The sequence below is a fragment of the Salminus brasiliensis genome, chromosome 23, assembly GCF_030463535.1.
Source record: "Salminus brasiliensis chromosome 23, fSalBra1.hap2, whole genome shotgun sequence".
NCBI classification, from domain to species: Eukaryota; Metazoa; Chordata; class Actinopteri; order Characiformes; family Bryconidae; genus Salminus; species Salminus brasiliensis.
Genome location: NC_132900.1, coordinates 23,845,489 through 23,860,599, shown reverse-complemented (window position 1 = coordinate 23,860,599; position 15,111 = coordinate 23,845,489). Strand labels below are relative to the sequence as shown.

The 15,111-nt window shown below is 40.3% G+C and overlaps 1 protein-coding gene across 1 annotated transcript in view; it reads right to left on the bottom strand.

Annotated features, from left to right (window-relative positions):
• The window catches only part of LOC140545913 (zinc finger protein 236-like), a 43,829-nt gene extending 29,170 nt beyond the window's left edge, over positions 1 to 14,659 (bottom strand). Inside the window, exons 1-12 of the mRNA XM_072668966.1 lie at positions 14,569 to 14,659; positions 12,288 to 12,415; positions 11,950 to 12,114; positions 11,572 to 11,750; positions 9,655 to 9,785; positions 8,919 to 9,091; positions 7,317 to 7,445; positions 6,640 to 6,810; positions 6,282 to 6,480; positions 5,494 to 5,766; positions 4,251 to 4,454; positions 2,870 to 3,002 (exon numbers count right to left, since the gene is read on the bottom strand). Of these exons, the coding sequence (XP_072525067.1) occupies positions 2,870 to 3,002; positions 4,251 to 4,454; positions 5,494 to 5,766; positions 6,282 to 6,480; positions 6,640 to 6,810; positions 7,317 to 7,445; positions 8,919 to 9,091; positions 9,655 to 9,785; positions 11,572 to 11,750; positions 11,950 to 12,114; positions 12,288 to 12,415; positions 14,569 to 14,620 (1,937 nt within the window). The 5' untranslated portion in view covers positions 14,621 to 14,659. The remainder of the gene's footprint in view (positions 1 to 2,869; positions 3,003 to 4,250; positions 4,455 to 5,493; positions 5,767 to 6,281; positions 6,481 to 6,639; positions 6,811 to 7,316; positions 7,446 to 8,918; positions 9,092 to 9,654; positions 9,786 to 11,571; positions 11,751 to 11,949; positions 12,115 to 12,287; positions 12,416 to 14,568) is intronic.
• Positions 14,660 to 15,111: the final 452 nt, after the last annotated feature.

The following is a 15,111-nucleotide window of genomic DNA, read 5'->3' as shown; positions in this document are numbered from 1 at the left end:
AAATTTAAGACTGGGACTGTAGCCAACATCCCTGGATGTGGCCACCGTAGGAAAAAACAACAAAACAAAAGAGCCCAGAAAAACTTCAAAAGAGATTAAAGGTGAACTTCAAGCTCAAGGAACATCAGTGTCAGCTCGCACCATCCGTTGTTGTTTGAACCAAAGTGGACTTCATGGGAGACGAACAAGGAGGACACCATTGTTGAAAACAAATCATAAAAAAGCCAGACAGGAATTTGCCAAACTACATGTTGACAAGCCCCTATACTCCCGGGAGAATGTCCTATGGACAGATAAAACAAAAATGGAACTTTTTGCCAAGGCACATCAGCTCTATGTTCACAGATGGAAAAATGATGCATATCAAGAAAAGAACACTGTCCCTACTGTGAAACATGGAGGAGGCTCTGTTATGTTCTGGGGCTGCTTTGCTGCATCTGGCACAGGGTGTCTTGAATCTGTGCAGGGTACAATGAAATCTCAAGACTTTCAAGGGATTCTAGAGCTGTCAATGTGCTGCCCAGTGTCAGAAAGCTTGGTCTTAGTCACAGGTCATGGGTCTTGCAACATGATAATGACCCAAAACACATGGCTAAAAACATCCAAGAATGGCAAAGAGGAAAACATTGGACTGTTCTGAAGTAGCCTTCTAAGAGCCATGACCTAAATCCTATTGATCATCTTTGAAAGGAGCTAAAACATGCCGTCTGGAAAAGCTCCCTTCAAAAGGAATGGGCCAAAATACCTGCTGAGAGGTGCAGAAGTCTCATTGACAGTTATAGGAATCGTTTGATTGCAGTGATTGCCTGAAAAGGTTGTGCAACAAAATATTAATTTAAGGGTACCATCATTTCTGTCCAGGCCTGTTTCATGAGTTCACTTTTTTAAATAATTCTGTTGAAGCATGGTTGAAAAACAATGTCTGACTTTCACTGGTTAATTTTCATAGAATTTGATTTATTATTACTTTTGTCAGATGCAAGTTATTTCTGTGACCATTGTGGGTTTTTCTTTCATTAACCAAGGGGTACCTACAATTTTGTCTATGTGTGTACTTAAACTGCAGTAGTCAGGGTTTGGTTCATTGATTGGTTTATTGCAAACAGCTGACGGTTTGTAAATGTTACAAATAAACCTAATGTGAAATGGGTGATAATTTTGTTTGCATTTGAAGGCTAATCCTAAACAAAAATAAGTTTTCAGTAGAGATTTACAGGGGCTGGTCATAAAAATAGAATATTATGAAAAAGTTTATTTTTATTTCAGTAATTCCATTCAAAAAGTGAAACTTTTTATATTATATTCATTCATTACACACAGACTGATATATTTCAAGTGTTTATTTCTTTTAATTTTGGTTATAACTGACAACTAATGAAAACCTCAAATTCAATATCTCAGAAAATTTGAATATTGTAAAACGGTTCAATATTGAAGAAACCTGGTGCCACACTCTAATCAGCTAATTAACTCAAAACACCTGCAATGGCCTTTAAATGGTCTCTCTGTCTAGTTCTGTTGGCTACACAATCATGGGGAAGACTGCTGACTTGACAGTTGTCCAAAAGACAACCATTGACACCTTGCACAAGGAGGGCAAGACACAAAAGGTCATTGCTAAAGAGGCTGGCTGTTCACAGAGCTCTGTGTCCAAGAGCATTAATAGAGAGGCGAAGGGAAGGAAAAGATGTGGTAGAAAAAAAGTGTACGAGCAATAGGGATAACCGCACCCTGGAGAGGATTGTGAAACAATTCAAAAATGTGTGGGAGATTTACAAAGAGTGGACTGCAGTTGGAGTCAGTGCTTCAAGAACCACCACGCACAGACATATGGAAGACATGGGTTTCAGCTGTCGCATTCCTTGTGTCAAGCCACTCTTTAACAAGAGACAGCGTCAGAAGACTGCTGCTGAGTCCAAAGTTATTCTAACTAAAGTTAGTTCTCTGATGAAGGTAAATTTGGATTTTTCTTTTGGAAATCAAGGTTCCAAAGTCTGGAGGAAGAGAGGAGATGCACAGAATCCACATTGCTTGAGGTCCAGTGTAAAGTTTCCACAGTCATGATGGTTTGGGGAGCCATGTCATCTGCTTGTGTTGGTCCATTGTGTTTTCTGAGGTCCAAGGTCAACACAGCCGTCTACCAGAACGTTTTAGAGCACTTCATGCTTCCTGCTGCTGACCAACTTTATGGAGATGCAGATTTCATTTTCCAACAGGACTTGGCCCCTGCACACCAGTACCTGGTTTAAGGTCCATGATATCCCTGTTCTTAATTGGCCAGCAAACTCGCCTGACCTTTAAATCTATGGGGTATTGGGAAGAGGAAGATGCGATACGCCAGACCCAACAATGCAGAAGAGCTGAGGGCCACTATCAGAGCAACCTGGCCGCATTGCTGCAGTAATCCAGGCTAAAGGAGCCCCAACTAAGTATTAAGTGCTGTACATGTTCATACTTTTCATGTTCATACTTTTCATTTGGCCAACATTTCTAAAAATCCTTTTTTTGTATTGGTCTTAAGTAATATTCAAATTTTCTGAGATACTGAATTTGGGGTTTCATTAGTTGTCAGTTATAACCATCAAAATTAAAATAAATAAACACTTGAAATATATCAGTCTGTGTATAAGGAATACATATAATATACAAGTTTCACTTTTTGAATGGAATTACCGAAATAAATCAACTTTTTCATGATTTCTAATTTTATGACCAGCACCTGTAGCATCAGCACCGCAATTTAGATGATTTTTAAGTTTAAGAGTGTAATCAGTGATCAAAATGAATCTTGCTGTGATGTCTAGCTTTAGAACTCCTGTTTTTGCTTCAAGTAAGTGAAGACAAAAACATTCCAAGACAGAGATCACACCTGACATGCTGCTTGAGGTGGCTGGACTTCTTGTACGCTTTACTGCAGAAGGTGCACTTGTATGGCCGGTCGTTGTCCACCATGTCTAGGTACTGCTGAAGAGCAGCCCGTGGATTCTGGCTCTGCATCAGTCCTGCAGACATTTAATATTTAACATTTTTTTAATTCATTCTATTAGAGAATATCAGTGAAGACCACAATCTACTTTTCCCTTAGTTCTGTTTTTTGTTGTGTTGCTTTAGTTCTTATGCCGATAGATGCTGGAAGTACTCAGAAGTTACAACACAAAAGCTGGTTCTGTAGAAGCTGTGTGTAAGCTAGTTATGCAAGTTATAATGCAGTTATAATGAGTCTACTAATCAAAATAGAACCAGAAAAACTATTTTTATTTAGCAATGACCCCACCTCAGCCGAGCATGAAGAGGACAAACAGAAATGCTGACTAGAAAATGCTACCTTGGTACTGCTAATTAACCTGCCCATACGTAGCTCCTCCTGGCATGAACAATGCTCCTGACACTAGGAGGTAAGGACTTAAAACAGATCCTCCAATACATACAAAGTGAGCCACTGCATCTTTTCGAACTGCTGCCGATAGAGGACTGCCATGCAGCCAACACGCTCAGGGGAAAGCAGCAAGATTTCTCTGGCAGCTGATGGCAAAGCAACATGGCTCTAAATTTTAACGCCATGTTTTGATCCCTGAGCCATAGTGGAAGCACTGAGGCATTCAGAGCCCTCAGAACACTTGTTCTATACTTTTTCCTCTGTTTTTTTGTTGTCATTACTCAGTACTTAAGTATTACTTTAAGCTGAGCTGCTACTTTAGTTTTTTTACTGAATCCTTTTACTTGTGTATGTGTTTAGTGTGCTATTACAAACCTCTATAGGCTTCTGGGTTCATGTTTTTGGAGTGAAATGGGTGGGACATACACTATATTCACAAATGTTTGTGGACACCTCTTCTAATGAATGCATTCAGTTGCACCCACTGCTGATACATATGCAAATACACACACACAGCTTGTTTTGTCCTTGTAAAGAAGTATTGCCAATAGAATACGTCTCTCCGGAGCAGTTAAAAATGAACCTATTGACACCAGTCCTAATGACAGGAGTGAGCTAGAGGGGTATAATGTGTTCCATCAAATACTTTTGGTATGATTTGGGGATGAGGTGGGGTGGGGATCATCGAACATCCTGACCTCACTAATACTAGTCATTGAATGCAATAAAATCCTCACTGCAACACTTCAAAATCTAATAGAAAGCCTTCCATTGACAGCAGAGATAGTTTTAATTCCCTTAATTTCAGGAGAAACAATGAATGAGCAGCTGCCCAATGCGTTTGTCCATATAATGTATGTGTGTGTGCATTTACCCAGGTCGGTGATTAGTATTGGCTCCTGTAGTGGTATATCCGGCAGTGGGAGACTGCTTTTGGCTGCTCTGGCTCTGTGAGGTTTTCGGGGGAATTTGTGTTTTTTCTGCTGGATGTTTTTGAAGTGTGAAGCGATGTGAGTCTTCCTGTGGCCCGACGTCCGAAAAATCTTGTCACAGTGAGGACAAGGGAATGGCCGCACACCTGCAGAAAAACACACCCATTAAAACAATTCTGCCTTCAACTGTGGTCATCCCTGAAAGAAGGGAGGCACAAGCTTTAGCATAACACAGTGGATTCTTTTGTGGAACAGTGTGGAAAATGCAGATTGTAAACTTTCAATCCAGACCACAATATAGTGTTTGTACACTATAGGATATGTATAATTATGATCAAAGTTTGATTTGTTAAACAGCTCATTACATTACTGATTTTGTTTTCTGTGCAGATCTATGCATTTAATCATGTAATGACTCTCTGCTTGCTGTAAATTGTCTGTGGTTTAGAGGAACGTGTGTAATTACAAATAATTACCCCTAGCATTGATATTCACAGCCATGTTAATGCAGAGGCTAATTACTGCGCTAAGAGACGGAGTCAAAACTACACGCCACACACCAGTGGCTTACATTACCAGGAAGTAAATTCATAATTGTTGAGAGAAGGGCAATAATTACATTTTATGGGCTTTTCTAATTGTGGGTGTTTTGTAAACAAACAGTTGAGTTGCTGCATGAAAACTCTGTTATTAGTGTTCAAAGAACCTGATGTTTTATATAAAAGCATCGTACCCTCCCAGAAAGAGCAAGGCCAGTTACGCTCTCTGGGTCTCCCTGAAAAAGGATAGCTGTGGCATCACTGGGGATTAAACCACTGACCTCCTGATAACAGAGCCAATGCTTATATGACTGTGTTTTATATGCACAGTTGAGTTTTCTAAAGAGGCGCGTGCAGGTATACCAGCCTCATGTAATTAATAGTGGCTCTTTTGTTTTTTCTGATTTAAAAACAATATACTCTTTTAAAGGGTACACATTCTTTGTAACATTTGCACCAAAAGCAGTCAGAATTCAAATTTCTATTCAACCATTTTCCAGCCCCTAGCGAAGACAAACCCGTGAAATATATTGTTCATCAACAAATGTAAAGAGGATAAAATTAATTGTTAAAAGTATTTTAATAACACAATACTTAAATTGGTATTATCATTGTTTGTGGAATATTAAAATCGCCCCATTGTCACCTGTGTGCAGCCTCATGTGGACCTTCATGCTGCCGGACGTGGAGAAGCACTTCATGCAGTACTGGCACTGAAAAGCTTTGATGCCGGTGTGTATCTTGGTGTGTGCAGTGAGCGTGCTCTTCACAGCGAATGCTCTAAAACACTGCTTACACTTGAACGGCTTCTCATGTGTGTGTATGCGGATGTGCCGCACCAGGTCACTGGGCTTCTTAAACTCTTTAGAGCAGTACGGGCAGCCATGCCAACGCACCCCACGATCCTCTCTAATGGTGCCTGCAAAACATACACAATCCATTGATCAATCAATGAATTAACCAATCAATCAATCAATCAATCCATTCACACACAGCAACAATTAAAAAAAAGGTAAAGGTAAAGGTGCACGTATTTGTCACTGTACAGTGTGGACTGTACAGCGAAATGCGTCCTCCGCATTTAACCCATCTGGTAGTGAACACACACTCACACACACACATGTGTTAGGGGCAGTGAGTACACACACACACACCCAGAGCGGTGGGCAGCCAACTCCAGCGCCCGGGGAGCAGAGAGGGTAAAGGGCCTTGCTCAAGGACCCAACAGTGGCAGCTTGCCGAGCCCGGGAATCGAACCCACAACCCTGTTATCGATATCCCGGCGCTCTAACCGCTGAGCCACCACTATCAATCAACCCACACATAACAATCAAACAAGCAATCCGCACATAGTATCAATCAATCAACACACACACACACACACACACACACACACACACACACACACACACACACACACACACACACACACACCAGGCATCTGTATAGGTTTTTTGAAGATGCTCCTCTTCTCCTTCTTTAACACTTTTTGAGGCATGGCTGGTTTCTGGATGGGCATGTTGGTGCCTCCTGTGGCTGGAGCAGGAGCTGCAGGTTCGGGCCTGGAACCCACACTGTTCTGAGTGTTGGACTGAACTGGGATAGCACTGAGACCACTGTTCTCCAAGGCTTGCTGTGGAAACACACAAACACACAAAAGAACATCATGATAGATGAAGTCTAAGACAATCTTGTAATACTCTGAAACAGTCTCTTAAAAACTCATTAAAGTCGAAGAAAGGTGAAGTCTGAGGCAGTTAAAGTCGGACAACAGCAAGAAAACAAGACTCACCTGCAGAATGTCTTGGTTGATGGCTGTTTCCATGGTAATAGCGGGTCCAGGGGGCGGAGCCTGGGTGCTGTCGCCTGTTACTTGTTCTGAAAGTTCAAGAAGCTGTTGGATCACATCGGTGACTCCCTCTGCCCCGTCAACTGCTCCACCCTGTCCAGACTCCACACCCTCCTATTGGCAACAGGGAATACACGACTCATGCCTGGCATGTTTAATAATATATATATATATATTTTTTTTTTAAGCAACCAACAAACATACTGCAGCCATCCATGTTTGGATGAAGTTAAACATTATGTGTCAACTGTACTAAACAGAATTTAATAGTAAAAGAGCTTATAAGAGATTATAAAACTTGTTCTTTTTTCCTGAAAGGAAAATGGTGTAAAGATTAAGGGAATCGTTTAGGAAAAATAGAGGTATAAGCTTCCATGACTTCATTAGGTTACATTAGGCTCATCACTCCAGTGTAAACATAAAGTAGGACTAAACATGTTCAATCCGTGGTGATGCCATAGCCATTCATGTCCAGCTCTCTCTGGATGGGCAGGATGGCCCTCCCTCTTCAGTTTAAAAATTTCAGTACAGAGGTGTACGATACTGCCCCACTGGGGAAGTGTTCAGTAGCTACAGTGTGTGTGAGCGTGTGTGTTAAGTGCAATGAGAGAGTTTGTAACCTGTGCACTGGCTGGCTCCTCCACCTCCATAATGGATATGTGCATTTTACTGATGTGAGCATTTAAACTGCCCAGCTTCTTATATACACAGCTGCAATCCATACAGGGGTATACAGGACCACCTGCACTCTACACAGAGAGAGAGAGACAGAGAGACATCAAAACTATACTTAATCATGGTAACACAAGTATATGCACTGCAAAAACTTCAGTTAAGATAAAGAGATTTATTATCTAGAGCTTGTTTCAATAACAAAACATAATGATGATAATTTATCATAAGAAATGTTTTTTTAATTAATATTAACAATAATAATATACATATTAACATATATATTAACAACAACAACAATAATAATAATAATAAGTAGTAGTAGTATGGCAGTGGTAAATGTATAACCTGAATGTAGTCCCATGCAACTTTATATGTTTATAATTTCAAATAATTTGCTGTAAAAAAACCACATAAAAATAAATGTTGGATGTGTCCTGAATTGCTTATTTTTCAAAAGCAGCAAAGAATAATACCTGAAACAAGCTAAATTACCTGCCACTAGAATGAGGCAAACACAAGGTAAGATTATTGATTTAGTGATTCAGGCAATTTAAAAACAAAAAACATAACATTTAATGGGCAATCATTTACATTCAACTTAAAGTCCAGTTGCATTTAAGAGACATTTAGTTAGTTGTCAGGTGAGCATCTATGCAGCATCTACAATGGACCATCCGAGTAAAGTTATACCAAAGAGTTTTATTATTGTAAGTCAGTGTGGCTCTGTGTGTTTAAAGCCTTATTATGCTGCACAATTCAGCTCCGGAAATTATTCTACATCACATTTCATCACTTCTTCACTACACCCTGGGCAGCGAAGGATGGTGTAGGGCATTTTAAAGTGAAAGCTCTTTCTACTAAAGCGTCGCCACTATTTTCTACCTTACAGTTGAGACACTAAAACATCGAAAGAGCCTTCCACAACAGAGGGTTTGTGGAATAGATAAAATCTGTGGTCCATTTCTGGTTAACCCTCAGAAAGCCAGACATTATCCAGGCTTTTCATCTTTTTAACCTGTTTTAGGCACAGACACTGGCTTACAGACACCAACAGGCAGACAGTGAAACTAAGCAGCAGAACCAATTAGAATCAATTTCCTCGTTCAAACCCACGAACCCACGTTCAAATGTCAAAGCCAGCATTGTGAACGGGGTGAATGTTACTTCAGTTAGCTAGGTTATTTATCTAGCTTTAAGGTTACACTGAAGTTAATACTAAAGTTGTCAGTTCAGACAGAAGTCAACCCCGTGACCCTCAGTGTGATGTAACAAGCAAAAACAATTCTGTCTTAGGAATAAAGTAAACAGCACAAACACAAAAGTTTTGCACATAGTCGGCAGAAAACTAACCAGACTGCAGAACTGCCCCTGCCGGCCTCATCTTATCTGAGCCCTGCTGCTTTACTGCACCTCTCTCAGCCCAAACTCTCTCTCTGTCTGTCTGTCTCTCTGTCTCTCTCAGAAGAGCTTCTACAGTTTCCACAACAATATCCTCTCTATCTTTCTTTCCCCCCTTTTTACAGTAGAAAGGTTACAGGAGTGATCACCTCAGAGTGTACTCTCTGGACATGTGAGTGCAGGTTTCCTTTCTGTGAGAAGGAGGCAGGGCAGAGCATACACAGATGGGGTTTCTCTCCAGTGTGTCGCACCATATGGGTCTGCAGCACCACCTTTTGGTTAAACGCTTTTCCACAATGACTGCACTTAAATGGCCGCTCACCTGTGCGTTCACACGTACACAAACACACACACAAAAATAAAACAATATACACTTGTTAATCTGTGTCTATAATTTCAACTATGGAACAAATGGAAAGAGTGTGTTGGAACACTGTCTAGAATAAACTAATAAAATTTCACTTACTCTTGCTTCGCAGTTTTTTAAGGTTTATAAAGGGCTTTTATATAGACTACAAGGCATCCTTTGAATGCTTCAGTGGTTCTTCTTGCTTAGCTCCATATTACAGTAATGTAATTTACATTTACTTTGTCCACTAATGAAGTACACTCTAAACAAAAATAAAGGTTCTTTGACTTTGAAGATTTTTTTTAAAAAGCTTTTCATAAACACTCTACTATACCACTGTATTGACATTCAAGGTCAACAATTTACTCAGCCCAGTCTGAAACAGGACTGGTGTGAGTTACTGCTGCAGCTATTTGTTCAAAAACTATATTGTTTACACCAATATCTTTTATATTTGTTATGTCACGTGTCTGCTAATTTAGCCCCACCAATTCAGCCTACAGTAGTTTAGTGTTTGCATGTCTGTGCTTGTTTACCTGTGTGAATGCGAATGTGTCGGACAAGCTGGCTGGGTTTTTTAAACGTTTTTCCGCAGTGATGGCAGGTGTTGGTGAAGCCGCTCCGATCTATGTTCTTCTTGTAGTTTCTTGAACTGGTTATGATGGGTCTAAAATGAGTAGATAAACAAAGTACCATATGCACACGCATACACACATTGGGGTTGGTGTAAAGTGCTCTAATGAAGTTAACTTTTATTGTTATGCAGATGATACAAAGCTCAATGTCAGCCAAACCTGATGACAAATCTAGATCAAAGAAAACTGAGGACTGTGTAAGAGTGAAATGCTGGATGTCACATAACTTCCTGCTTCAAAACAGTGACAAAACAGAGGTTCTCCTTTTAGGTCCTTAAACTTGGCTGATTTTTCTGTTATTCCTGGTTTGTCAGCTAAAAATCTTGGCGACAAATTTTATTCAGATCTGTCATTTGACCAACATATAGCTAATATTACGAGGATAGCATTTCTACATCTTAGGAACAAGCTAAGAAATTCTTTATCTCTACATGATGCAGAAATATGTGTACGTGCTTTTATTATGTCATAGCTAGATTATTGCGATGCACTATTGTCAGGTTGTTCCAGCAGGAACCTCAGTAAACTTCAACTAGTTCAGTCCAGTTCTATAAGCATTGCATTGGCTTCCAGTTAAATTCTATATTGATGATAAAATTCTTCTATTGACATACTAAGCCCTACATGGCCTCAATCCTGAGTACCTGCAAGCTCTTATTTCCTATTATCAACCATGACGATCACAGGGTGCTGGCTTTTTACTAATTCCCAAAATTCAGAAAACCTAGGTGAGGAAAAAGCCTTTTCTTATAAAGCCCCCCAGCTCTGGAATGACCTTCCAGATAATGTTCGGGATGCAGACACAGTCTCAATCTTTAAATCTAGGCTGAAAACTCATCTGTTTAGCTTAGCTTTGGCAAGTAATGTTTCCCTTTAGATAAAGGTTGCAGATCCAGGACACAGGGAATTGTAGTATCCTGAGATGCTGGAGCTGTCGCCCCGCTGCTTGCATGCGATCACTCAGGTTTATGCATGGTGGAGCAGATGGACACCCGTTGCTCTGGTCCCTTTACCTGCAGACCAGCTGCCACCCACCAGACTGACCACCAGGCTTCCTAACCACTCATGTCAGTCTAGCTGCCCACCCTCCTGCCACTGCTACCTGCCTAAAGTTAAAACTAAAATTACTCCTAACTGACACTATTTTTATTACCAACTTTGCCCAGCATTACTCTCAGTATTCGTACAATCACTACTATGATTATATAGCATCATTAACTATGAGTATAAGTTATACTATATTATTATCATTATTTTATTAGATTACACTATTAAGATTATGTTGCACACCTCACACCAACAGTCTCATGTGGTGGTTTGGTGACTTTTATCAATAATTTATAAATAGTTATGAGGGAGGGGAGTTCTCCTTTGGCTTGCTCACTGGAAATCTGGAGTTTTTTATACCTTTTTAAGTTGTTAATCTCTCTCCTCTTACTGATTACTAATAAATTTGAATTAAATATTTGAATAATGAACCAGACTGTAACCTCTAAAAGCTTGCTCTCAAAATTTTGTTAACCAAATGGTTATGAATACACTGCCTGACGCCTAAGACACAGTTTTACCATTGTTTTGGAAAGACTATTGGTGTAAAATGTGTTTTTAAGATCACAAAAAAAATACATTTAATTTAAATATACATTTAAAAACTACATTAAAAAAAAAAAAAGACACATGTACATTCACTAGTGGGTTTGGAACGTACATAAAATGGATACATTTGTACTGTAGTCTTTGGTTCCTATTACCACCACTGTAAGGAAAATCTGAGTTTGTACGTTTCTCCACAAGAACCCAATATCTGCAGACACAAACCTGATCTTAATGTGAGTCTTCATGTGCTCCTTTAGCAGGGTGGGTGATGTTAACTCTTTACTACAGTTCCTGCAGCTGTACACCTTGGTTCCAGAAAGTTCTTTCCGATGTTCCTCCAGGTGCAGGGACAGCTGGCTCTGAAGGATGAACTCATCCCCACACTCCGAACACAAGAAGTTCTGACAATTGCAGCAGAATACAGAACAGGTTAAAATAACATATTTAGGTTTAAAATGTTGCACTGCAATAAACATACACACACACACACACATTTCTTTTTTGTATAATTATATTATAAGGTAGTCCAATGTTAGTCCAAACTTAAGACTTCATTCTCTAAATATGATTGGTTGGTGGCATGCTGTATGTGTTCCTGACCTCCTCTTTCTCATGCACCATGATGTGGGACTTAAGGCTGGCCACTCTGGAGAATTTCTTATCACACACAGGGCAGGTGGGGTCAGCGCTGTTGTGTGTGGATTTATGGAGTCGGAGGTTAAACTCCACATTAAAAGACTGGGGACAGAGGTCACAGCGATGAGGCTGGGGGGGGGGATAAAATAAATAAAAATATCATCAATATCATAAATATCAAACATCAACAATTAAGCTGCCAAACATTTCTATGTTACACACTTTCGGAACGCTCTGGAGCAGTGGTCACATCTAGGCGCACAATATGTGAGATTAACACAGACTAAAGGGCATTAGCTTGCCTTGTCGTTGACCTCATGATCACGGAGGTGTCTCTGTAGCTGGTTCTCTGTGCTGAAGATTTGAGAGCAGATGCTGCACCTGTGCTCCACATCACAAAAGCTCTCAGCTTTCAGCTCCTCACCTCCATCTGCAGATAAACACAAACACAGTGAGTGTCAGCAGCAGTAAGTACAGAAATAAATTGTAATCTTTAATACTATAACTAAATAAAAATGTTTGCAATACAGCGATCTGAAGGAGTCAGATCTTTTAGGTCATATTCTCTTTTCTGTTTGTTTCCATATGTATTCATCCAAAATTAATACAGTGCCCTCCATAATGTTTGGGACAATGCCATACTTTCCTTGCTATGCCCCTCTGCTCCACAGTTTCAAATTAAAAAAATAAACCAAATCAGACATGACTTAAATACATATGCCAGACTTTAAGTTAAGGGTCTCTGCATGCATGACTGTTTCAAGAAGTTACAAAGAAATTACACCTTTTAAACAGCCCCTTTAATTCAGGACATTATAATGTTTGTCAACTGTCTGTCTGATCAGAAAAAGCCTTCAGGAAATAAGGGCATACTACTGTCTACAGGCCACAATTCAAGATGCAAACCACAAAACAGAATGTCCAGATTATATTAGCAAAAAGTACTTAAATGAGATTAACTATCAGAACTATCAGTATCAGAATGATGGAAAGAGCGAAGTCTGGACTGTCCACTATCCAAAGCATACCACCTCATCTGTGAGACACAGTGGGTGTCATGGTTTGGGCAAGAATGGCTGCCACAACTACTGGTGCACTTCATTGATGATGCAACTGCTCAAGGCAGAAGCACAAGGACTCGGGGCTATTGCCAAAATGTGCATGATTGTGCACTATTTTTTAAGATTCTGGCATTTTTACTGTATATTACAGTATTTTTATTTATGTAATTTGTTTGACATGACTGTGACTTTACATAGGTTTGCAGCTTATTCTCATGTTAAGACTACACACATTATAAAAGCACTTCAACATCATGTATATAATAAAGGCTTTTAGTACTATAGGGTTTACACTATAGGGAGTAAACCGACACACTGCTATATGACATTGCCTTTTCTACAGATTGCTTATATCGCCCATACCTTTCTGTATGCATATACAGTCTTATGTATTTATGGAAGAGTGTGTGTGCATTATGTACTTGTTTACTCTCACGTTTCCTCGATATATTAAAGCATTTCCTCTAGGTACTTAAGAAATAATTCACTCAGCGTGATAAAAAGATCATATTGATTAAAAAACTGAAGGAAAGTTTATGCATGTAAATATTAGCTAGCTACTTTTCTACCTTTGTTGTAGTACTTTAGACGCTCAGAAGCATTCTTATTCTGAAAAATGTAAAGTATGAAAGATTGACTCGATGTCTATTTTATTTTTTAAAACTAGTTAGGATAAGTGTTTTTTCCGGATTGTTTTCTTTTGGGGACGCGGGCCATCCTTATTAATGACCGCTAGGATAGCTAGATAGGAAGCTGGGACGTTAAGCGAGTTTAGCTGATGAAAACTTGGCTAGCCAACTGGCTACTAGGACTGTGGGATACATTTTCCGTTCCACCTTAAATGGTGGAAAGATGAATTCGGGGGAGAAAAACAAGGAATGAGAGGCCAATTTCAGCTTTCGGTTAGCTAGCTAGCTACCTGTTAATTGTGTGTCAGCTGCAGTTTCTCTCTACATTCGCTTTACGTTGACTAGCTACCTGTTGACTTTAAGTCAGTTCTATAATATATCCGCATTAACTAGCTATGCGTTTTGTTTTGTGTTAGCTAGCTAGCTCCGTTAGCAGTGTATAAGCTCTGCGTTAGCCGCGTTAGCTTTGGGCTCGCATTGCTTTAACTGTAGGTTCACTTTGCGTTGGCTGTGTATTAGCTTTGTGTCAGCTCTCCGTTAGCTCGAGGCTAAGTGGAACGCCGATTCTGTAAGAGAACGAAAATCCGCTGTAAAAGTGCGGAGACTGGAGCGCCGGTGGCGGAATAAGACAAACCCCGGTCGCTACACTGCCCACCGTTCACAGCTCTCGCTCTCCGCGCCAAAGCCCGAGTGTGCACGAGCGAGTGGAGTTTATTGGTATCATTCCGCCTCGGCCAGTCCCAACACAAAGGCGGCGCATCCGGGGACTATATCCCTCGCGTTCAGACGCTCTTTACTCTGCTGTCCGCGGGTTCCTCCGCCGACTGCGGTCCTTTGTGGAGGGCTAAAACCTTGTAGTTTTTTTATCGGCGCCGGTGTGTTGTGCATGTTACCTGTGTCCTCAATGCCGTTGCCCCCTTGTTTGCGTGGTCGGCCCCGCGGCATAGTTCCCCTCAGCACGGTGGGCTGTGAACGGGCTGCGCTTCAAGATGGCGGCCAGAGTTCGTCACCGCCACAGCGGAGAGTGAAGAGCAGCAGCTACCAAAACTGCTGTTTTATAAAAACTGAGGCTCTTCAGCGTTGATATTTCACAAATACTGATTATTGGTGGTTGTTGTGTTCAAAACGGGCCCTGTTTATTTATTCCACAGTAATTAGTCAGAAACTTCAATCTGGGAGATACTAACTGAAAGTGGTTAAGTCCTTAATCTGGTGATAAAGAACAAATAAACCCACTAAAACAGACAGTCTAGTGCCTCTGGGGATTCTTTACAAACCCTGTAAACACACTTTTTCCAGCAGCCTGGCAAACTCAAACTGAGCAGCTTGTGACCAGAATAGAATATGTTTTTGTGTTTCAACAAACTGAGCTTTTTTCCCCAAAAATCTTTAGTACAAACACAATGAGCATATCTATTAGTTCCTAACACTAAGAT